This window comes from Acomys minous, assembly GCF_964271855.1.
Source record: "Acomys minous genome assembly, chromosome: 9".
In the NCBI taxonomy this organism is placed as follows: domain Eukaryota; kingdom Metazoa; phylum Chordata; class Mammalia; order Rodentia; family Muridae; genus Acomys; species Acomys minous.
In genome coordinates, this window is record NC_140490.1 from 58,315,168 (window position 1) to 58,340,436 (window position 25,269).

Below are 25,269 nucleotides of genomic sequence, written 5' to 3' on the forward strand. Positions count from 1 at the left end.
CAGAGACACATTCATGTTGATTCCAGCTACTACTCACTATAAAGCAGTGCACAGTGGCACCCTCAGCTGCCTCTGCACACACATGCAAGTGTGCAAACTGCTTCTGCAGAAGAGCTTGGTATTACTGACTACTATCAAATTATTTTCTAAAGTGGTTAAGTCAGCAGTGGTTACAATTCTTTGCTTCTCTACAATCCCCCCTCAACATGGTTTTATTGCAATTTTAACATTTTTCTAATCTTCTGGGAACTTCCTTCTTATAGGAGAATTTATTTTAAAGGTGAGATAAGGGTTGATTTGCAATTCTACATTTTTGCTTAAGCTGCGCATCTTTTTCAACATTTGCTTATCATAGAAGTTTCCTCTTTGAATTCTTACACACCATTTGGCCATTTTTCTACTTGATCGTTTAAAAAATGTACTTAGTATTACTGTGGCATGATCCATGTGCTCTGTTCTCTCTCTGTGCTGAGGATTAAGCATACAGTGCTAGGCAAGTGCCTTGCCACTGCACTGACTGGCTCTTCCTTCATTTATCATGAGAGGTGAGCTGTGAGTGGTAGCATACATATTTAATCCCAGCATAAGGGAGGCAGAGGCAAGTGGATTTCTGAGTTCCAGGGCAGCCAGGGATACACAGAGACACCTGTTTTGAAAGTCCAAACTAAGTTAATCCAACTTAACCCAATCCAATCCAACCAACCAACCAACCAACCAACCAACCAACCAACCAACCAACAAACAAACCAACAAACCAACCAAAAAAACCTCACCAAAATCCCAACAACAACAACAACAACAACAACAACACCACACACACACACACACACACACACACACACACACACACACGTGTATGTATGTGTATAGGTATGTGTGTATGTATATGTTGCTACTGACTTTGCCAGTTTGCCGCAGCCTAGACCCGCCTGCAAAGAGAGCCTGTATTTGGGACTGTCTATTTAGGGCTGGCCTGTGGGCATGTCTGTGGGGGATTGCCTTAACTGAGTTAATTGAAATGGGAAGACCCAACCTGAATGTGGGTGGTTCCATTTCATGGGCTGGACACAGAATCATATAAAAGTAGAGACAAGTAGCTGAGCAGAAGCAAGCCAGTGAACAAGCATGCTAGTGCTCTCTTCTTTCTGCTTTTGGCTTTGGTTGAGATGTGACCAGCTCTTTGAAGTTCCTGTCATCTGCTGTCATGCAACCATACACTAATAAAGCCTTTCCCTTCTAAGTTACTTTTTGTCAGGCTGTCTTATCAGAGCAAGAGAGATGAAACTACGACAAAATGTTACAAATGGCTCCACTCGATCTTACTTTTTCCTATATGTCTTTTCTTGTGTAGAATTGTTTAATTTTGGCACAATCCAATTTATGTGTATATATATTTAATCCTTTGTTCTTTAAAGAAACTATCTCGTACTCTAAGGATGTAAACATAGTACCCTACATGTCTAAACGTTTAAAAGTTTTATTTGTTTTTAATCCCACAAAAGTCTCCTGTTTTTCTCAGTGCCGTATTATTTTTTTCTTTCAAGCTGACCTGGAAATCACAATTCTCCTACCTCCATAGTCCTGGAGCTACAGGAGTGGGTGGGCCACCATTCTTGGTTCCATCTGGAGTCTTTTCCCATGTGTAGGGCAAAGGGTCACATGTCTCTCAACCTCACTACAACCCTATGGGGTAGTTGCTACTTATCACAGAATACATACCCAGGACTTAGATACTCTCGCTCCCTTCCTTCCCTCCCTCTCTCCTCTCCTCTCCTCTCCTCTCCTCTCCTCTCCTCTCCTCTCCTCTCCTCTTCTCTCCCTCTCCCTCCCCCCCTACTCCCCCTCCATCCTTACTCTTAGAGCCTCATGTGACTCTAGGCTCATGTTGGAATGGAGAATCCAAGGTTAATTCACGTTCACTCCAGTGTAGTCCAGGTCCACTTTGCACAACTGTGCAGAGTTGAACATGAAAAGGTGAATTCCCTTTGGCTCCTCACAGCCCATTCATTCTCCACAGAGGTAATCACTGCTTGGCAGTTTCTTAGACATCAGTTCTGGACTGTCACTGTGGGCATGGGGCATAAAACAGAATTCACAGTGACTGGTCATTTTGTAGCTGTCTGCAATCTTCCGAGTTGCATGGTCCAAAGATGAAGGCTATTGGCCTTGACTTCTTTCCTCTCCCAAAGAAGTTGCTAGGTGACCCTGAAAACCTCACCAGCAGGCTACCAAACCAGCCCTGCAAACCTCCCCTCCACCCACACTGACCTAAATATAAGTAGACACAAGAAAATAAGTGGGAGGATCCTCTGGAGCAGGTAGCCATCTAAGATAATGCTTCTTCTGTCCCCAAGTGCTTGTGGGTAGAAACTAGGGGGTCTATGGGCGGGGATAGAAGCCGTTCCATTCTTGTTTTCAGTATCTTCTGGATAGAATTTAGCATTATCCTTCAACTGTGAAGTCAGTCAACAAGTTGTAGTAGTGTTAACAACAGCTGCTGCAACTTTCTCGCCAATGGAAACCACAGGTGTTTCCCCATCACACAGTTGTGCGTACCTTAAAATAACACTTGAATTCATTCTTAGAAGCACTTACCGGAACCTGTTATATTGTGTGATAACAAAGTGAAATAAGCTACACGGGGAAGGACAAAGAGGATTGAACCTACATCGTCAAGCGCTGAAAGCAGAGAGTGGGATGCTGGGAGCTGCTGGAGAAGAGACCCAGGTAGTACTGATCAATGAGCACAAAGTTTCAGCTATGTAAGGTGAGCCTGCTGCACACCACATTGACAGCGCGCCATTGCACACTTAGGACATTGCCAAGCGGTTAGCACTTGTGTTAAGTATTCTCAGAATAAGCAGAGGGACAAATGAACAGATGGAGAGATGAGTAACATCGAAGGATGCTTTTGAAGGCAAATATATTTATGACATGGATCTAAGGTTGTTTTCTGGGTAAACACTCTTCTCTAAACTTTAAGACATTTATATAACCTATAATATGTGGGCCATACATATTAAAGGCATATAGCTTGTTACATGCCAAAGGTGCCTCACTAAAACAGCTCAATAAAATACATTATTATTAAAGTGCACATTTTAAAATGATTTTGATAATTGTATCCCAGTAACAATTGTGCCCTTGGTAGGCATGTACACTTTATTTTGTAAAGTGTAGAAAGTTTTCCTGAGAAGGCCCATAAGTGCTGTCTGACTGCCAAAGGCGTCCAAACACAGAGTCTGTGGGATGGCTACTTCCCTCACAGATGTCCCTCAGTCTAGAGTGGCTCAACAGTGTGGGGTTTGGCTTGTTTGTTTTTTCCTTAATAATGGTGTGAGGGTCACGACAGTGTGATTTGGGGTCTTCTCCTTGCCTAGTGATATCCATGCTCATGCTCTTGGGCAACGCTGGGCCACAGGTCTCTGTCATTGCTGCACTCACATCCTTGTGAAAAGGAATAAAGTGCTGCCATGTGCCACGTGGTAGATTAGGTGAATTACCTGCCTTTAGTACTCACAATACCTTCAAGTTATAATGATATGGGTTGTGGCAGGGGGTGAGGTGGGAAGTCACCAGTCATTTCCAGTCAAGCAATCCTGTGACTCAAACCAAGCCCTCCACAGACAGGAAGACTGTGGTCTTTTTTTTTTTTTTTTTGTCTTGCTGGCTGCTTGCTAAGAAGCCAGGACCTGGAAGTGTGGGAGTGGACTCTGTCACAGCCACTTTTAGGGAAGTGACATGTCTGTCCCTAGAAAGGCAGGTCTGTACCCACCATATCCATAGTTAAGGGGTTTGTGTGGACCTATCAGATGGCCTCTACCTTCATCTGGAGAACCCAGAATGCCAGGGCTTTGCCAGAGTAGCCCCCCCTGCCCCCCCCTCCCCCCCCCCCCCCCCCCCCCGCCCAGCAGGGGAAGAGGACGCAGCTCCCTTTCCCACCATCTTCATCTGCAGCGTCCAGATGAAGAACGGGCTGCTGGTGTGAATTCTGAAAAGGTGCCAGTGTTGGTGCCAACCCCTCAGCTGGGGCTCACATAGGTGACCAGAGCCTGGGAGCGGGATGCTACAGGGAAGATCCAGACAATACTGTTTTCTCAGAGGACCCTCACAGAAGAACCCACCTAGGAAGCAGGCCCAGCTGTTAGGGCTGGAGCCATATTCCTTAAGGATCCTTCTAATCACTCTCCTATCTCCCAACTCAACCCAAGAGGGACCAAGAGGCTACAGAGAGAGAAAGAGAAGCATAATGAGGGAAAAAAAGGCAAGCAAAGAATCCTTCTCTTAAAACAAAGCACAAAACAAAACAAAACAAAAAAACCCACACAAAACCAAAAGAACATAGAAACAATCTTGGGGCCAGGGGAAGACTCAGAACAAATATAAAACTAATCTCTGACCTAGCCTAGTGAATATTTAAACGCCTGAAATGGATTCTCAATGCCCTGAATGCAGGTGATTTTAAAACTGAGTCCCTAAGGAGCTATCTGTTCAGCACAAGGAGATAAGTGGCCAGAAATATGAAGATCTGGATGCAGGGGTTGAAAAAACCATAAAGCCATTTGAGATGTTTACACAACAGTTTGGACTGTTCCTTTGTTCAGTCATTGCTCTGGTCCCCTCTTCTTCTTTAGAACTTAGCTTTTAAATGCAATTAAATTTTTTTTTTTTACCCTTGTCACCTATATTTTTATAGTTGCATTTTTCAGAAACAATTTGTCATGCTGTGCCAGGCACTTCTACCCCTGAAGTCAAGACTCTCCCATGTGCCCAGGAAAGAACACTTACCTGGTGGGTGCTATCAGAAAGATGTTCCTGTTTTTCTTGAAGTGTGCAGGGCTGGGCTTCCGTTGAACTAGGCTGGGTGTTGCCCATGCCCTGTGGGAGAAGAAGGAAAGAGAGTGCAACTGAGTCCCTGGGATATGTCATGTGTGTGGAGAATCTGTCTATGTACCGGGGAAGAAAAACCAAGCTGAAACGACAGTGGGGCTCAGTCATCACTTCTTGGTTCTGATTTACAGTCTAGACACCATGAAAGGCCGGCATCCATCCTTGGGCAGCTGAGGTCTATGACCTAGGGGGAGGGTTAATTTGCTGATGATTCTTGGGGGATCTGAGGCACCTTTCTTTTGTTCTTACTTACCTGTTTCTCCATCACTCTGCAGTGCTAGAGGAACTCACTGGGCCACTGTCTTAATCCACTGCCACCACTCTTCCTGTCTGACCAAGCCTTGTAACACTACTCTTTCTGCCTGTCTTTCAGGTCCAAATTCTACCCCCCCCCAACCCCCTGATTCATCTCTATTTAAGACACCTTTCCCTTTCTTACATTTTTCTCAGTGTTTTCCCGTCCTCGGTTTTTCTTCATAACTTTTCATTTTATTCAAAATTGAAGAGATGCTGAGAAATTTCCTCACTTCAAATCACCCCAGATATTACTATACAATTCGGATATTTAAAATGATTGCCGCTTAGTAGTTCACACATTCAAGAGGCCATAAAAGCACTCTGTATAGCTGATGATACCCCCATATAAAAGCAATCATTTCCTCACTGCCTACACAGGCTAGCACCACATTGAATGTCCCTGTGTACTTATTTTTGCTGGAAGTAGTATTCCAAGGCCTAATTTGTTGGCCCACAGTAGAAGGCTAGAAGGCAGACTGGACCCTTTGGCCCAGCTCCTGGAGTTCTCACCATGCGCATTTGATCCTGACGGTCCTTTTCAAAGGCACACTAGTCACTTAGGCTGCCTAGTACACTAGCATCCTTTTATACCGTGAGGAGGATTTATATCTTGACTACTCATAATGGTGAAAATAGGGCAGAAGCCCAGTGATTTATGTGAACACTTCATGTGAAAAGCACCTGGAGGCTTTAGTTAACTACAAGATTTATATAAGCTGAAAGTGTTAAGTGCCTTTGAAAAGACAAATATAGACATTGAATGAATTACCAGAAGCGGAATATTCCAAACGCAGGCAACACCAGCAAGGCAGTGTTCCCACTACAGCCAAAGAGCGTGCTTCACGCTGAGCACCATGAAGCGAGCAGAGAAATCGGTCCACATGTGCGCACACACACAGTGGAAGAAAGCATCAACCTCATGCATAGTCTCAGACTCCAAAGTGCCTTGCTTAGCTTTTTTGGCGGGGGGGGGTGGGTGGGGCGGGAGGGGGAAAAGGAGATGACCTCCTAATATGTTTACCAAAAAAAAAAAGAGTGAAAAATTAATAGTCACACTGAGTGACTAAACAGAGGAATCTGCTCTGGATGGGTGGCAAGAGGCTTCAGACTCCGCCGTGGAAAAGGCGGTCAGGATTCGGAGTCCATCTATTCTGTGTACTTCAGAAACACTGTTCCTCACAGCAGAGAAGGGAACTGGGGAAGGAATGCTGAAGGGGAGGGGCGGTCTGCAATTCATCTGCTGCTCCTTGGAGCCCTCTCCCTCACTGTCCTCGCTGGCAGCTCACTGCCACCCTAACCCTTTTTCTGGTGGACAGGAGATTGTCTTGTAAATTATGTCATTGTCCTCAAAAGAGATGAAGCACCACTGTCTCCAGGATGCCTCCTAAAGTTAGTATGATATAACATATATTCTTGCGTCATCAAATGTATTTTACTGTATAGTACTTCATTTGGTTTCTTTTTTGAGATCTTTTTTTTTTTTTTTTTTTTTTTTTGTATCTCAGGCTGGCCTTGACTTTACTCTAGTTTCCATCTCTGGAGTGCTGGGATTATAGCTGCATGAACATACTGGGTCTAACATGACGCTGGGGATAGAAACCCTGAGCAAGCACTCTACCAAGATGAGCCAGATTCCTAGCAACTAATATTTCATTTCTAGTCTCATTTTCAGCAACATTGCCAATGGCACGATTACAGAAGGCCTGACCATAGACCTTGTTCATCTTCCTCTCTGTCTTGCGTGCACTTCAGAGCTCTTTCTTCTTACACTGCCCAAGACTAGAGAACTGTCCTTGCCTTCAGTAGCTATTGATTTTTATTTTAATTCTTCACTCCTTCCCAGGGTGGCTCAGCAAGGTCACTCTGCACTGTCACGGCAGTGTGCATTGGGTTATAGCTCTGCCTGGACTTTATACTCCTTAAATCAACGCCTTTGTCATTTTTCTCATTTGTTTTGTTTTTAGGGACACTGTCCTCTATCCCAGTACAGTCAAACTACTACAAATTGTGCTAGCAATTTGACTCCCAAATACAGGGAGGTGCAAACAGGAAATGCACAATCTGTGTGTTTCCTTGACTCTTTGCTTTGACCCAGCAGTAGCTTAGCTTTCAGGCATTTTTGACTCACTGAGCAAGAAGACATTTGGGCCAGCAGTGAAAACATTAAGCTTTGGCTTCCAAAGATTTTTTTCATTCCCTGCTTTGGGGGTTTATAAATCATATTGGCCAGTTACAGAATCTTAGGGAAGCAAGGAGTCCACCTCCTTGGCCAGTTCCCCAGTTTATCTTTAGCAATGCTTTTACACTGTGCCATCCTGAATCTGCCACCATGTTGTTAGAGATTGAATGTGCCTTGCTCTATCTAGTAACATTGCTCAGAAGTTAAGAGCAGTGGTTGTTGTTCCAGAGGACCTGGGTTCGATTCCTAGCACCTACATGGTGGTGTACAATCATCTGTGACTCCATTTCCAGAGAATCTGACACACTCTTCTAGCCTCTGAGGACACCAAGCATGCACATGATGCACAAACATGCAGGCATAACACCTATATACATAAAATAAAAATCTGAGTTGTACTAAAAAAAAAAATCAATAGCCTTCCTATATACAAATGACAATCATGCAGAGGAAGAAATTAGGAAAACTACACTCTTCACGTTAGCCACAAACAATATAAAATATTTAGGAGTTACTCTAACCAAGCAAGTGAAGGACTTGTTTGAAAAAAATTTCAAAACTCTGAAGAAAGAGCTTGAAGATGACATGAGAAGATGGAATGATCTCCCTTGTTTGTGGATCAGGAGAATTAACATAGTAAAAATGGCCATCTTACCAAAAGCAATTTACAGATTCAATGCAATCCCTATCAAAATACCTACAAATTAAAAAAAAGATATTGAAAGTTCAATTCTCAACTTTATATGGAAAAACAAAAAAACCCAGAATAGCTTAAAAAATCTTGTATAATAAAAGATCCTCCAGAGGACTCTTCATACCTGATCTCAAGCTGTACTATAAAGCAACAGTAATTAAAACAGCATGATACTGGCACAGCAATAGGCTGGTTGATCAATGGAATCGAATTGAAGACCCAGAAATGAATCCACACACATATGGTCACTTGATTTTTGACAAAGAAGCCAAATCTATTCAATGGAAAAAAAATAGCATCTTCAACAAATGGTGTTGGTGTAACTGGATGTCTATGTGTAAAAAAATGCAATTGGACCCATATTTGTCACCATGCACAAAACTCAAGTCCAAGTGGATCAAAGACCTCAACATAAAACCAGAGACACTAAATTGGTTAGAAGAAAAAGTGGGGAAGAGCCTGGAACACATTGGCACAGGAGGCAACTTCCTGAACAGAACACCAACAGCCCAGACCTTAAGGTCAACAATTAATAAACGGGACCTCATGAGGCTGAGAAGCTTCTGAAAGGCAGGAAACACTGTCAAGAGAACAAAGTGACAGCCTACAGACTGGGAAAAGATCTTCACCAACCCTACATCTGACAAAGGTCTAATATCCAAAATATATAAAGAACTCAAGAAATTAAACTCCACCAAACCAAATAACCCAATTGAGAAATGGGGCTTGGAACTAAACAGAGAATTCTCAACAGAGGAATATCAAATGGCTGAGAAACACTTAAAGAAATGCTCAACATCTCTAGTCATCAGAGAAATGCAAATCAAAACAACTCTGAGATTCCATCTTATACCCATCAGAATGGCTAAAATCAAACATTCAAGTGACAACACATGCTGGCGAGGATGTGGGGAGAGAGGAACACTCCTTTATTGCTGGTGGGAATGCAAACTAGTACAGGCACTTTGGAAATCTATCTGGTGCTATCTCAGAAAACTGGGAATAAGGATTCCTCAAGACCCAGCTATTCCACTCCTTGGAATATACCCAGAAGATGCTCCAGCACACAACAAGGACATATGCCCAACCATGTTCATAGTGGCCTTATTCATAATAGCCAGAACATGGAAATAGCCTAAGTGTCCCTCAGTAGAAGAATGGATAAAGAAACTGTGGTACATTTACACTATGGAATACGACTCAGCTATTAAAAACAAGGAATTCCAGAAATTTGTGGACAAATGGATTGAACTAGAAATGATCATAATGAGTGAGTTAACCCAGAAGCAGAAAGACTCAAATGGTGTATACTCACTTATATCTGGACACTAGCCCAAGGGGTATATCCCATGAAAGTCTTCACTTACCAGGAAAGTGGGACAGAGGGGAGGACATCCTATTGGCACTCTAGGTGAGAGAAGCATGGGAGAATGGGGAAATAGAAGGATCCAGAGGGTCCTACAAACCTACAAGAAGAACATTATGATGGGAAGATCTGAGCCTGGGGGTCCTAAACTATGGCACCAGCCAAGGACAATACGTGCAATAAACTTTGAACCCCTACCCAGATCTCGCCAGTGGACAGGATATTCTCCACAGCTGAGCGGAGAGTGGGGATGACTTTCACACGAACTCTGGTGTCCCATATTTGACCACGTCCCCTGGATGGGGAGGCCTGGTGGCACTCAGAGGAAGGATAGCAGGCTACCAAGAAGAGACTTGATACCCTATGATCATATACAGCGGGAGGAGGTCCCCTCAGTCACAGTCATAGAGAGGAGTAAGGGAAAAATTGGAGGGTGGGAGTAATGGGAGGATAAAAGGGATGGGATAACAATTGAGATGTAATATGAATACATTACTTAATTACATAAATTAATCAAATCTGAGTTGTACTTGCTAGGAAAAAAGAACTGGATGCTTGCAAATAGAAAGCTTTTGAGACTTTTGTCCATTTCAGGTTGTTTGTTGTACTATATCTACTCTTGAAACCCAATGGTCCCGAGGTGGTTGGATCTGCGGATGTAGACTATATCCCTGAGGTAGAGTATATCCTTACCAAGTGCCAGAGGCCTGAGTGTGTCCTTTTTAAATTTTTTTTTTTTTTGAAATAGGGTTTCTCTGTGTAGCCTTGGCTGTCCTAGACTTGCTATGGCTGACCTGAAACTCACATTGATCTGCCTGCCTCTGCCTCCCGAGTGCTGGGGTTAAAGGCGTGTGCCACCACGCCCAGCTTTGGATTACTCTTTTTTAATGATAGATTTCTGATATCTTGAGGGACAGACTTTTAGTGTTTAGGTATATGAGAAGACTTGTTAGACGCTGTGTCTAAGTGTGGCAAACACTCATTTCCTCTTCTGAAACAAGAAGACCCTAGGGAGTGATCCCAGGCTGTCTGAGCTTTAGATGTGCCAGAGGTCTAAGAGGTGGGTAGGACCTGGAAATATGGATATGAGTTTTGTACTCCCATTAGATGCATAGTTTAGATATGGACAGGCTGAACATCATGGAGGATAGGCCCCTTCTCCCTCATCAGCAGCTTGGAAAGTCAGGAACTACAAGTGTTGGACTCTGATCCTGGGCTGAATCATGTTTCTGGTCTGGGTGGAGACGCCACACTCTGAACTGCCTGGAAGATCCTGAGATTAGCTGTCTAGCTGGAGGCTATTGGGTAAGGAACCAAGATATGTCATTGTCCACTCCCTTACGAGTGAATCCAAATGGTTCTGTCAGTCACCTGGACAGGAAGGCCCCTCTCAGGGACAACTTTGTTCTAAAGACTCAGCAGTATAGAGCATACCTAAAAATATAGGTTAACACAATGGTCACACTCATCCTGAGTGTGTGGTCTTTTGCTCTTCGACTAAACTCTCTCACGGACATTCTACTGTGTGTCACTTTAAACAGAGCAGCATGGCTGAGGGCAGCTTGAGATGCAGGTGACACTCCTGGTGCCACATGTTGACTTTACTGTCTGTGCATGTGACTGTGAGCCTTGAAGGAACATAGAATGTGAGCAGGCCGTCAGGACTGTATAACCTGGTTTGTGCCTCAGCACCAAGGAGAGCCTGATTTTGGAAATTCCAGCTTCAGCAACCAAGATGCTACAAAGGTGACATTTGTGTTCTGCTTATTCTGTGATATCATTTATGCTTCACCACCCATAAAAGTGTGACTGCCTGGAGTCACAAAGGGTGGATCCTGGGAAGGGGATCAAGGCAGGGATATGTGTGGGGTGGTGGTGGTGATGTGTGGGGGTGTGGAGACCTCAGGTGGCAGTGAGTTCAAGAGAAACAACCTTCTTGGGAGACAGCTTCAGTGAGATAGCTCATTTAAATGCGGGTAGGGGACAAAAGCTATTTAAACCTTTGGGGAGTGGGTAGAGGCTTTCAGGTGAGTGTACATCATTGGCTCGGGCCAAAGTTCTGGGAATACCTTATTTGGATAAAGAGGAATTCCAGGTGCTTGCTGGACATGACCTTAGATGAGGAAAGTTTAGTTTATAACCTGGCTGTAAGGCTGGATACATGACCACCTCAAGGGTGGCAGAGGTGAGGTCCACAATGCTATCTGTGCCTGGACAGTCAGGCCTAGAACAAGGAGAGTGTTCCTACTGCAGCTGGTCTCAGGATGAGATTCTCAGGGTTTGGACATGCCTCAACCTCACTCTTGCTCCAGGCCAGCTCCCTTGTTACATGGCTCTCTAGCCCCACATACAAGATTCACACACACATGCACACGCACACACATGCATGTGCACACACACACACACACACACACACACACACACACACACACACACACACATGAGAAGCAGCAGCTTGGGTGGGGTGCTAGCAAACAAAACTAACCAGGCTTCAGTTTTTGCTTCTGTTTTTGCTAAACTAAAAGGTTGCATGGGGCTGTGAAAAGAGCACTGGGTGGCCTATAGATCGCGTCAAGTTGCTTTGGGTTGTTAGAAAACTCATCTTCATATTTCAAATGGCTGTTTTACCCTGAGCCCTGACATGCACAGAAGGAGCCCTGATCCATATCTCTCTGAAGAAAGAATGCTCCCAATCCTCTTTACCCTCAGAAGCAGAGTGCTTCCCTGGTTGCCATGGGCTTTCTGGAATTCCTTGACAAGCCCTCAGGGAAAGTGACTTTCTCTTTAATGAGACTCCTGGTCAGGAGTGAAGAAGAAACTCTGTTTTGGGGGACCTTGAAACTGTTTTGTTGCTTGCTTTCCAGTGCCTGGCTCTTACCAGCTGTCCATGTTTCAGGTCTGCCAGTTAGTCTGAGAACCTTGAGGTACAAAATGTGTGCAGCCATTTCCTGCCTATTCAAATGCTCCCTTCTGGAAGGACAAGTTCAGGTAATGGACAAGACTCAGAAGGTTCAGAGAGTCCCAAGGTCATATACATTATAGGCAGTAACAGTAGCTGAGGGACAGGAGACAGTCCTGTGGGCTGAGATGTCTGCAAATTTGCAGGAAGCTCAGGAGATGCAATTTCAAGGATCTATCAACTGCTCTGGGCTGGGCTGTCTGGAGTCAACTACACCCTTGCAAGTAACCCCAACAAACTCACTGCTTCACCATGTGGTAGACTTGGGTGTGATCATTTCTTTGGTCTGTTGTTCTTGCCCTGTCTGGGGTGAACAGATGTTTGCTCGTACCTCCTCAGGAAAAGACACACGGCAAGGAATAACTGGAAGTGTTTCAGAGCTGAGGAGGAAGGAGGGGAAAGGCTGGCTGTGAGGAAGGAGGCCAAAGGTAGACATGCTCAGAGGAGAGCTTCTGAGAGTCTAGAGCCAAGGGCAAGGTGGTGGGCCAGGTGGGAGCCTGAGGTGAAGTCCAGCTGTGCAGAGAAGCCAGGTGCACTTTTTGGCTGGGCTGGGATCAGATTGTGTCTAATCCTATACAAACTAGCCTTGCTTTACTGGGCATGTCCAGAGACAAGGGAAGTAACACACCACTCTCGGTTAGTTCATGTGTGTGGAGTGAGAACACTGAGAAGATGTTGAAAAAGAAAAAAAAAAATATATATATATATACACATACATATGAAATGCACATATTGAAGAAATACATAAGTTGGAGAAATATTACATATACTTTTCCATATTATATTTTATGCCCATGTATTTAGATAAATATAAATATTCTACATAAATTCTAAAGGACAGAGTAACTATAAAAATCCATACTTATTAGCCATCTCAAGTAGGACCTAGCTAAGCAAGTGGCATCTGTCACACAAAGCTGGCTGCCAGAAGCTGGGGAGAGAGGGAGGACCAGGCTGTACATGTGGAAAAGGCTGGTAACACAGGAGGGAGAACCAGCAGGATGGAAAGCAACCCATCCTAAAACCACAGACACAGAAAAAAGTCAACATACCATTTGTCACTGGCTCACCGCTGGCTCCGCTAAATAGCATTCATTGAGTACACTGAACCCCCAGGTGGCAGCTGAAATCCTCGGCAAACACTGTATTTTATTGTGGTGGTGACCCGCCCCCGGAGGGCAGCTGGAAGCAGTTTGTCAGTGAAAATTCAAAAAAGAATCCATGTCTACTCAGAGCTTATGTTGAACTTCAATTGCAAATGGAGTTACTTGAAATTTTTTCACTTCATTTGAGCAGAAGGGAGGAGGATGGAAAAAATGGGGGTGGCGGTGAGAGAAACACATGGCCTGAGACAAAGCAAGTCATTTTTGGGTGGGGCCATGTCAAGAGGGATGATTTGGGTGCCCTTCACAGGGTCTGGACCATTCATACTCCCTACAACAGGTGGGTCAAGCCTGTGAAGGGACACATATTTCAGATTTCCTCTGGGAGGACAAGGGGTTTGACTCATGGAGTGGCAGTGCAGGCTCCTTGCTCCCGAGTGCTGGGATTACAGGTGTGTGTCATCACACCTTTTGGAAACACGTTTAAGTTATTAATGCTCAACTTACTAAACAAGTTTCTGAAACAAGATGCATATATACCAGGGCAGCGGTTCTCAACTGTGGGCCGAGACCCCTTTGGGGGAGGGGGGGAGTGTCGAGTCACCCTTTCACAGGGGTTGCATATCAGATATCCTGCAAGTTAGCTACTTATATTACAATTTATTAACAGTAGCACAGTTATAGGTATGAAGTAGCAATGAAAATAATTTTATGGTTGGGGGGAGGTCACAACAACACAAGGAGCTGAATTAAAGGATTTCAGCGTTAGGAAGTTTGAGAACCTGAATAAGGTTCAATGGTGGTGATAGGAGATGGGGTTTGGAGGTAGGAGATGGAGTTTGGAGGCTACTTGCTGTGGGGTAGTTCTTGGAAATTACATTAATCCCGGTAACAGACTTGGAGTTACTATTATTATCTTCATTTTACAAGGAAAGAAATGGAGTTTCAGGGCAACGTGGTCAAAATCATGCTTCCACGAAAACACAATCTTTCCACGAATGGGTAACTGCCGCCATGCTGGGGCACTGTCGGAGACGCGCATCTTTAACAAGGACTTTAGAGCGGCAACTGAGCAGAACCCCAGAGATAAATCGAACCAGCTCCTCAGTGCTGAAAGGACAGGCGGTTGGAACTATAAAGGTCAGGAATGAATACAGGACCCACCCAAGGCTCAACCATGCATATAAAGAGGCAGATAGGGTGGACTAAATAATTTCCTACTTATTGGATATGGTTTGTCCCTTACAAAACGCATTTTGAAATTCATCGCGACTCTGAGCGACCAAGAGGTGGGACCTTTGAGAAGTGATTAGAGCTCTGCCCTTTTGCTAATCATCTTTTGTTGCTGTAACAAATACCCAAGGTCCTGGAGGTAACAAGCACGTGAAAAGGTTTATTTTGGCTCACGGTTTCAGTGATTTCAGGACCAACAGAAATCGAGGACCGGGTGGGCGACGTTCCAAGCAGACAGAGTAAGCCTAGTTCTGGGCAAATGTTGAAAACACACCATGAATGGATAAGATAACAGTGCTGCCCATGACCTAAGCAGTCGGTATTGGTTGTAAATACACATCATCTTCTTTGAGCACTGGGCCTGTGCTTCAGGATGTTGGCAGATGTGGAGCCTGAGCCAGCTTCCCTCCCTCTGCCTTCAGGGAGGATTTGGCCAATGGGAGGCACTAGTGCAAATCTAGGGGCTCCCTCCCTGTTGGCTTACTGCGAGCTGGACAGCCTTCCCTGATTCTTTAGGTACATGTGGCTCCTCACTTCTGTAAGCCTACCATACTTTTTTTCCATCTGTTTCCCCTAATGCTGCCCATGTCTTGGTAAATAGCCTCTCTATGGGATGTTCCCACAGTTACTCAGTTTAACCAAGCCGTCTGTCTCCTTCCTGGACCATGCCTGACTCCTGTTCAGCACAGCCTGCTCTACACAGTACAGCATTCAAGAAAGGCTTGTGGAGGGCAATCAAATGTGATGCTTTGCTGCCATATTTCATTCGGATTGTTGAGCGGTGACTAAATGGCCTCTGTCTTGGTGTGTGGGGTGGGTTCCCCAGACTTAGGGCTTTCTACTGCAGCATAAACTCTCTTTTACATTTTCATTGGATTTTAGGACCATTATCTGTGTTTAAGATAGGCTTCTATGTTTGCATTTAAGCTAAAGTCGTCTTATTATGCAATAACACAATCTTCTGATCTATAATGAGATCTGTGTCGGAATGTCTTAAAGTAAATTGCTGTGAAGCGAACAGAGCACATATTGTTGTGTTGTGCTCAGTCTGAGGCTGTTGCCTCTCTGGGGAAGTCACCAAGGAACACATACTGCAGTAAAATGAGATGGATAAATGCTTATTAGGAGGTTTGGAACGGAGAGTGGCAAGTGCCTCACCGTGACAAACAGCTGCTGAAATATGGTCTCTAATTAAAAAAAAAAAACCCATCCACCTTTAAACATAGTGTCTTTTTTTCCTGTTTTTCCTACAGAGTAGTATGCCAAGAGTAGAAGAAGATACTTCTGTGCTCTGAAGAGCATACTATGTTGCTTTGCGTTGCTAACTCCATTTGTTGATATATTTTAATCCCCAGAAGGCAGGTCAATTAGAAAGAAAAGGGAACAGTCCTCAATGAAGCTAATATTTTGAGACTCAATCCTTATTTATACTGTGGTAACGAGTTAGAATATAGCATATTTTATTTTTCATCATTATAAATGTTTATTAAATGATAATATTAACACTTATCATATTGCATTCGAAAATAAGCTGCCTGGGAGGAGGAAACCAAGTTAGGGTGGAAATTCACCATGATCTGTATCCTTTTCCAATTCAGTGAAATGTTTTCCAATAGCCGAGCCTTTGGGCATGCCCTCCAGTAAGACAGGGTTTAAAATAGATCTCCCTTTCCTCTGCCATTTAATATTAGTTTTTTTTTTCTGATCAACTTCTGATCTTCAAGTCCTTGCAGCCTCCTAGGATTTGGACAAATTATTGAAAATAAAATAGCAGTATTTACTGTGGTTAAAGACAATGTGGTCCTGGCTGTCCTGGAACTCACAGAGGCTCACCTGCCTCTCTGCCTCAGGCATGCTGGGATCAATGGCTACTACCATACACCAGCCACCCTCCCTTTTTAAATTGAGGATTTGATACCTTCAGGCTTCTCAGGGAACTCCTTGGCACTATCTTTCTATTCTTTAGGCAATAAAATATTGTTTATAAGATGGCTAGTTCTAATATTACTTTCCAACTACAAAATACTATAAAGATGTATGACTTGGGTACAGTGCCATATGCCTGTAATCTAGCACATTGGCAGCTAGAGACAGGAGGATCAGAAATTCAATTCCAACCTCCATAGATGGTTAGAATAATTTAGAAGGCTACGCCTCTGTGTAACTCCTGTGGGCAATTATCTAGATTATGTTAACTGAGCTGGGGAGACCCAGCCACTGTAGGTGCTATCATTTCAGGGCCGAGATCCTGAACTCTATCAATGTGTGGAGAAGGAGATAGATAGACAGAGAGATAGATAGATAGAGAGAAAGATAGATAGACAGAGAGATAGATAGATAGATAGATACAAACAGAGACAGAGATAGAGAATATCAAGTAACAGTATGCATACATTGCTGTGTTTTGACAGTAGACTTGACATGTGTAGTTACTCAAGCTCCTGCTACCTTGATTTCCCATCAGGATAGGCTGTACCTTGAATTGGTAAAACAAGCTCTTTCTCCTGTAAGTGGTTCATTCTTGGTGTTCTATAGCAGCAACAGGAGAGGAGTCTAAGACACCAGGCTACCTTAGGTCTAAAACCAATAAAAGAATGAGTGACGTGACAGGCAAACTGATTTAGCTCATTTTCACAAGCCTCCATTGAGTGTCTACAATGGATAGCTGGGAATTCACAACGAGAAGACATCTATTTGTACATCAAACTGTTTTTAAAAAAGAAAGAAAGAAAGAAAAGAAAACAACATGCATCGAGATAGAATGATTGTTGTGAATTTGAGATCAGTCTGGGCTATCCAGTGAGTACTAGACCAGCTTAATCCACGTAGCAAGGACCCATTTTTAAAACACAGCCTTGCTGGACTGTGGTGGTGCATGCCTTTACCAGGATAGCCAGGGCTACACAGAGAAATCCTGTATCAACCCCAAAGCCCCCCCCACCAAAAGCAGCCTATACTACATAGCAAGACTTTCTATCAAAAACCAAGCAAGCAAGCAAGCAAGCAAGGAAGCAAGCAAGCAAACACTTAATCAAAAGCCTGGCTGGTGCCACAGGTCTGTAATGCTACTCATGAGGCTAAAACAGGGGGATTGAAGTTTCAAATCCTGATGGGATTAAACTGCAAATGCAGGGCCATCCTGGGCAACCTGGTGTGACTCTGTGTCAACATAAAAGTAAAGTAGTGCTGGGGATATAGTTCCCTGCTAGAGCACACGCCTAACAAGCAGAGGGGACGACGGGCAATCCCCAGAACCACGGACATCAGCACTCCATCATTCATCCCAATTAGGGTTTAACATTTGAAGTACAGAGGCTGGAGAATGACAACTCCAATGCCAAAGTGCTTGCTTGCACAGTCATCAGGACAGAAGTTGATCTTAATGTCCGTGTGACAAGTCACGTGTCCTGGGTATGTACATCTGTACCCCTGCTCTGGGGGAGAAGAGATAGGAAGATTCTGGCTTCCCCCCCCCACCACCACCTGAGAAAACCAGCTCCAAGTTCAGAGGGGAAGGAATGACAGAAAGGCACTGAACAGCATCTTCTGGCCTCTGCAATTATTCAGGCATATACACCTATACATTTGTGTACAAGTGCGCACACACACACACACACACACACACACACACAAATAAATACATAGATCTTTAAAACTGTATTATATATACTCCCATATATTTTGAGACCATATTTTTTTTTAAGTTTGAATGACAATGTTTTTCTTCAGTGTCTAACTTAGTTTTCATTGTGAACTTGATACAGCCTAGAGTCCCCTGAGAAAGGAGTCTCAGTTGAGGGACTGCACAGGTCAGATTGGCATGCTCGAGGTTATGTTGATTGATAATGGGCATAGGCAGCACTATTCCTTGGACAGATGGCTTTGGGCTGTGGAAGAAAGCTAAGTTTGAGACTGTAAGTGAGCCAGCAAGCAGTGTTCCTCCATGGCCTTTTCTCTGTGTGATAGACCTGGCTGTCCTGAACTCACTTTGTACACTATGCTGGCTTGGAACTGGCTGACAGAGAGAGAGAGAGAGATCCACCTGCCTCAGCCTCCGCCTGCCAAGTGCTGGCATCAAAGGTGTGTGCCACCAAGCCCCACCCTCTGTGGCTTTTGCTTCCAGCTCCTGCTTGACTCACTTTCCAGTTCCCCTCAGTGGTGGCCTGTGACTTGAACATGTAAGCAGAATAAATTCTTTCCTCCCCTAAATTGCTTTTGGTCATATTTTCAAGTCACTGCAACACTGAAGAAACTAGAAGATTCAGAGTTGTGAGAACACGGAATATGGTACTAGGATCCCTCAAGAGGCTCTCTTTGGCGTCGGGGACTTGCCCTCATGAGTGATTTGACAGTGTAGTTTGTGATGACAACGAGGAGGCTGACAGTGCAGTGGGGGCTAAGATGAGTGGACTAAGGTAATCATGTGGGCATAATCCTCAGTGCCTTTAACCATGGAAATGAAGCACAGGAAGGAATATCAGCCACTAAGGGGGAGAATTTGCTCCAGATGTGAGTGAGCTTGCTTTGTCAGCACAGGCAATTTTCTTTCTCCAATATGGCGGCAAAATTATTCTGGAGCAAGTGACAAAAGGTGTTGGAGATAAAAGTCCTGGTGACCATTTGGATAAAAGAGGGCTTATGAGTCATCTACATCTTCCATGCAGATGGACAGATTTTTTTAACTCGTAATGCCTACTCATGGGCAACAATGGTCTGATTCAAAGTACACTAGTTAAAGACCACGCTCATGCCCCATCTTGCCTTCTTCATTATGTCATTATTCTTGTGGCTCTATTTTTGTCTTCATAATGGATCATGACTTTAAAATCTCTAAAGGTGAATATCCTGATGTCTAAAAGTGACCATGCAGTGGTTACCTCAGGCGTTTGGGAGAGAGAGAGAGTGTGTGTGTGGGTCAAGATAGCGAGATGAGCAAGAAGTACGTAGCTGGAGGTGAGATGTAGTTAAACTTTAAACCATTCGACTTTTATAATATAGGTTAATTCAGCCAAACATATTTTTTTGGCCCTCTAATCCTACTTCTGTAGATGTAGACTAAGGAGAGATGCACAGATTCAAGCTCAGAGGCACACAGTGATGCTTACCATAGCGTTATGTAAAAACACAAGAATAACACTTGAGTATTGAGTGGGGCTGGGAAACCTGCAGGGATCCAAAATGGTGACACAGATGTCAAGATGACTGTAAGCTATTATTCAGTATAAAATTAACACCAAAAGTTACATAAAATACAACTCGATGTTTGTTTTAAAAAACATGTTCACGAAAACAGAATCAGCATGCGGCTATTAATTTACATTAATCCAATAGAAAATTTAGGGAACAAACCTTATTTACTTTTATTTATTTTTTGTGAGGATTTCCAAAAAACGTTAAATGAGGTAGAGGTAGGAGGACCAGGTGTTCAAAGTCATCCTTGGTTCAATCCTTGAACTACATAAGATGCTGTCTCAAAACAAACAAGCAAGCAAGCAAGCAAACAACTACTATCACCATCACCAACCCCCCTACCTCCCCACCACTATTCACCACCACCACCACCACCACCACCACCACCACCATCACCACCACCACCACCACCACCATCACCACCACCACCACCACCACCACCATCACCACCACCACCATCACCACCACCACCATCACCACCACCACCTCCACCACCACCACCATCACCACCACCACCTCCACCACCACCACCATCACCACCACCACCACCACCATCACCACCACCACCACCACCACCACCACCACCATCACCACCATCACCACCATCACCATCACCACCACCACCACCATCACCACCACCACCACCATCACCACCACCACCATCACCATCACCACCATCACCACCACCACCATCACCACCACCACCACCATCACCACCACCACCACCACCATCACCACCACCACCACCACCACCACCATCACCACCACCACCATCACCATCACCACCATCACCACCACCACCATCACCACCACCACCATCACCACCACCACCATCACCACCACCACCACCACCACCATCACCACCACCACCACCATCACCACCACCACCATCACCATCACCACCATCACCACCACCACCATCACCACCACCACCATCACCACCACCACCACCATCACCACCACCACCACCACCACCACCATCACCACTACCACCAAAACCCAGCAACAACAAAGAAACCCCAACAAAGCTGGGCACGGTAGCACTTTAGCCAATAGTCTCAGCACTAAGGAGGCAAAGGTAGGTGGATCCGTGTGAATTCAAGGCCAGCCTAGTGTGCATAGAGTTCCAGGACAGACAGGGTGAAACTCAGTCTCAACAAACAAACAAAACCAATAAAATGCCTCAAATACCAAGAACAAAAAAAAAAAGAAACTGCAAATACTGCCTTTAAAATGAGAAAAACGACATGAAAAGCTTTTTCATTTAAAACACTGAAAAATGCAACTTTGCCTAAGCAGAAATGCCTGCTTTTATGTGCTGAGGTGGGTGGACTGCAGTGTCTCTGCTGAGGAATAAAAAAGCCCCACTTCCCTGGGCTCCAGAAGCTGAGGAGTGTGGGAAGGGGCGCTACCCCCTCTCAAATATGGTGCCCCTTCTTCCTGGTTTCTGTCTGAGGCTCCTGTGCCTGCCTCCGACTGCACTCGAGAGCACGCTTAACTTCACACTCATCGCGCTCACCTCTGGCCTGATGCCATCTAATCTCTCCCTCATTAGATCTCACCAGGCTTTGTCCCCCTTGGGGAGCAGCTATTTTGTGCCCTCCGTGTAGCATTGATTGGATTATGTTATTCTGTCTGCAGAAGAAAAACTCGGCCGGGAGTCCATGTCTTTGTCTTTCTCATCGCCTACCACTTGAACTCCAAGTTCCAAGTTTCTGAGATACAACAAACGCGAAAGACTCTTGAGAAGGACCGCTAGGCTGCTGGCTTCTGCACCATGCTGACTTGCTAGATATTCCTCAGCAATGAAGAAGATCCTGGCCTCGTTCTATCTTGCTCTGTCAGGAAATCAGCTGTCCCCTTAGTGGAGCTTAACTAAAAGAATCAGGGTAGCCTTTTCTGGCTCTTATAAACACAGGGCGTGGGATGAGCCATCTTTCACCTGGAGGAAGTGGAAAATGGAAGCCAGCCAAGTATGTCTCAGGTCATCAAAAGTTATCAAGAAAAGCAACAGAAGAGACTAAAGTAACCACTATGCTGAAATGGAAATTCTGGCTTAAAAAAAAAAAAAAATTAAAGAAGCCATGTGGGAGGAGTCAGGGGAGCAGGCTCTGTGGAATGGTCTTCCACATCAGTTCTATTTAACATCAGTAACATTTTCCCTACGAAAAGAATGCTCCACTTGGGATGTGGCCGTGGAGTGTCTCCATGCTTGTATCACGCAAGGTCTAGATACGCACCAATACAATCTTTACGTGGGGGGAGATCTGATATTTCTGCTCTACTCTCTAAGAACCAGTTTGGCTCCTGGTGGGTCTTACCGTTCTTTCCCTCCAGGGATAAGTTTCAGGTGTGCCTATGTGTGTCTGGGCTGTGTTCTTGCTTTCCCTTCAGGCTGGTTGTGGTCTGCCTGCAATGCCATAAAATTCTCCTGGGTCTCTGTTCTCAGATCACCACCTGCAATGACAATCCCAACAGGAGGAATTTATTAGAGTAGATGGGAAACCAAGGCTCACAGCCTTTAGGTACTTTCCCAGGGTCTTATTGCTTCTGAGAGCCAGCCAGCGTTCTGTGCTTTGCTGAGGAAGTAGTAAATATCATTTAGCACCAAGTCCAAGCAACAGCACATTAAGTAAAAAAGTAAAAAACAATTGTTAAAGTTGTCAAACTTGCTTTTCCTCCCCACTACAATAGAAACATTTCTTGGTTTCTTTTTTAATTTTTAAAAAATTAAAAAAAATTTGTTTGCATGTATGTCTGTGTGAGGGTGTCAGAAGCCCTGGAACTGGAGCAATAGACAATTGTGAGATGCCATGCAGGTGCTGGGAATTGAACCTGGGTCCATGCTTTCAACCACTGAGCCATTTCTTTAGCTAGCCCCCCTCCCCCGCACCTCCCGCTTTGTTTTGTTTTTTGAGACAGGGTTATTCTGTGTAGCCTTGGCTGTCCTGGACTGGCTTTGTAGCCCAGGCTGGCCTTGAACTCACAGAGATCCACCTGCCTCTGCCTCCTGAGTGCTGGGATGGTAGGCATGCGCCACCATGCCCGGCTATTATCACCATCTATTTTTTTTATTAATTTATTCATATTACATCTCAGTTGTTAGCCCATCCCTTGTATCCTCCCATTCCTCCCTTCCTCCCGCTTCCCCCCCCCACTCCCCTCCCCTATGTCTGTGACTGAGGGGGACCTCCTCCCTCTGTATATGTTCATAGGGTATCAAGTCTCTCCTTGGTGACCTGTTATCCTTCCTCTGAGTGCCACCAGGCATCTCCATCCAAAGGACATGGTCAAATATGGGGCACCAGAGTTTGACTATCATCATCTATTACAGTACATAAAGAATGAGCCACAATGGCCAGAAGGTTATCATTCATAACCGTTTGTGTCACACAAGAAGAATCACTCCAGTTCTTCCTGCCTCCTCCTGGAAAGCACTCTCCAGTTGTGCTCCCCTTGGTCCTCCCAGCCTCTCTTTCCCTTCTGCGAGAGATCAGAGAATGCCGATGGACGAGGAGATGTTCCTGTCCTCAAGTGGACTCTAGCTTAGCAGGGAGACAGACATGTCCTGAACATCTAATTCAAAAGAATGGAAAGCACAGAAGGAACGAGATGCTCAGACAGAGACAGGAAGTGATGCCTTGCTAGGGAGCCAGGAGGAACAAGCAGGAGCTGTTTGCAGAGCAGTGGTTTGACATCAGAGACGGTGTTGCAGTCTACGGGCTCGGGGATGCATTTTGGGAAAAATGAAATCGAGGCCACGTCCCTTGCTTTTTAAGACACAGAAGTGAAAAGTGAGCCCGTTGTGGGCTCCACGTGAATGGTCTTCCACATCAGTTCTATTTAACATCAATAACATTTTCCCTGGCATCTGAGAGGATGCTCAAGGGTGCTGAAAATGGAGGAAGCTGGCAGCTGAGGAGAGAAGACCAACTCTCTGAAGATCTCAGAGGTATTGAGGGATCTTTGGTGTCCTAAAGCACAATTTCTTTATTTTATTTGTGTGTGCACATGCGCATATGGAGTTAGTTCTCTTCAGGGATAACTTTTGGCGTCGTGGACAAACAGGGGGATGTTATTATGTCTTTAGAGAGTCACGCAGCATTTCTCCAGCAAATCTCAGGTGAGGCCTGCAAGAGAATTCTATGCACTAATTTAGAAAGACCTGTTTCCCCAGTTGCCTGTGTTGGCAACAGCGATTTGATCTACCGCCTCAGTTGACGTTCGGCCTCACTGTGTATGACACAAGTTAAAACCACTTAGGAAATGAGAGACCTTTTCGCCTTTGTGTCTTATAAAGCAAGGGAAATAGCCCCCGTTTTCTTTTTTGAAAGAAATCTCAAAAGGCATAGGTTGTCACACCACCACCGATGCCAAACCTCCCATTGCTCTGAAACAGCTGCTGCTTGGTTCTCACTCCCTGGAAACACTCTGTATTTCCAGGTCCTATTCTAGTCTGCCCTCCCCCTGCCCACTCCCCCCCCCCCCCCCCCGCCTCACTATGCCAGCCCATGCTCTGTCAGGATGTTACATCATCCTTCAGGGGGTCTCTAGTCTTTGTCCACCACCCTCCCTGACAATCTGACAGGAAGGGTTCACGGCAGTGAGTGGGAATTTACTGTAGTGTCAGTCCTTCAGGGTTTGATTCTCTGCTTCCTTAACAAGTACCCCCGGGATGCAATTCAGATGGTCAGGCTTGTCAGCAGGCACCCTTGCTCACTGAGCCCCTGTTTTAATATCTTAGCGCCGAGAGAGTTGTAGTTTGTAACAGGCAGTACACCGAGCACTGCATATGGGCCCTTGAAAATTCCAAATAACCTTGTGATCAAATCTTCTTTAATAATTCTTACTTTATAGCTGAGGCGCTTAGCTCACAGTGGTTAACTTTCCTCACGTGGTAGTGGCACAACTGGGACCTAAGCCCAGGTAGCCTACTAATTGCTATTCTCTGTCCCCTGTGGTTTGAGAAACGGCACTAGAGATATATCAACTCCTGGTTTCAGTATTCTGAAGCAGGTATAGGGTACCAAAGATCTGGACCCCGGAGTTACTCCAACATGTCCAGGCAACTGACCTCACTCTCCATCCAAGCTGAGATGGGTACATCAAGATTGCTGTGGTCAACACAAGCAATTGGGGAAACTGAGGTCTTTCTAAATCAGATGGTGTGTCCCTTGCAGGCCTCGCCTGAGGTTTACTGGTCGAGTGTGGTCTGACACTGAAGACATACACTACCCCATCTCCCGTTTTTCCATAGTGAGAGCTACATGAATGGCAGCTGGTCCTTACATCGGCTTGGTTTATCATCAGTGTCTGCATCTGTCATGTGCTAGTCACATCACACATGTCATAAGAATG

At 44.8% G+C, this 25,269-nt stretch overlaps 1 protein-coding gene across 2 annotated transcripts in view; it reads right to left on the reverse strand.

Annotated features, from left to right (window-relative positions):
• The window catches only part of CDYL (chromodomain Y like), a 219,564-nt gene that overhangs the window by 187,422 nt on the left and 6,873 nt on the right, over positions 1-25,269 (reverse strand). For both annotated transcript variants that reach the window (XM_084795437.1, XM_084795438.1), the window contains exons 2-3: positions 22,233-22,368; positions 4,789-4,878 (exon numbers count right to left, since the gene is read on the reverse strand). In XM_084795437.1, the coding sequence (XP_084651563.1) occupies positions 4,789-4,875 (87 nt within the window). In that variant the 5' untranslated portion in view covers positions 4,876-4,878; positions 22,233-22,368. The remainder of the gene's footprint in view (positions 1-4,788; positions 4,879-22,232; positions 22,369-25,269) is intronic.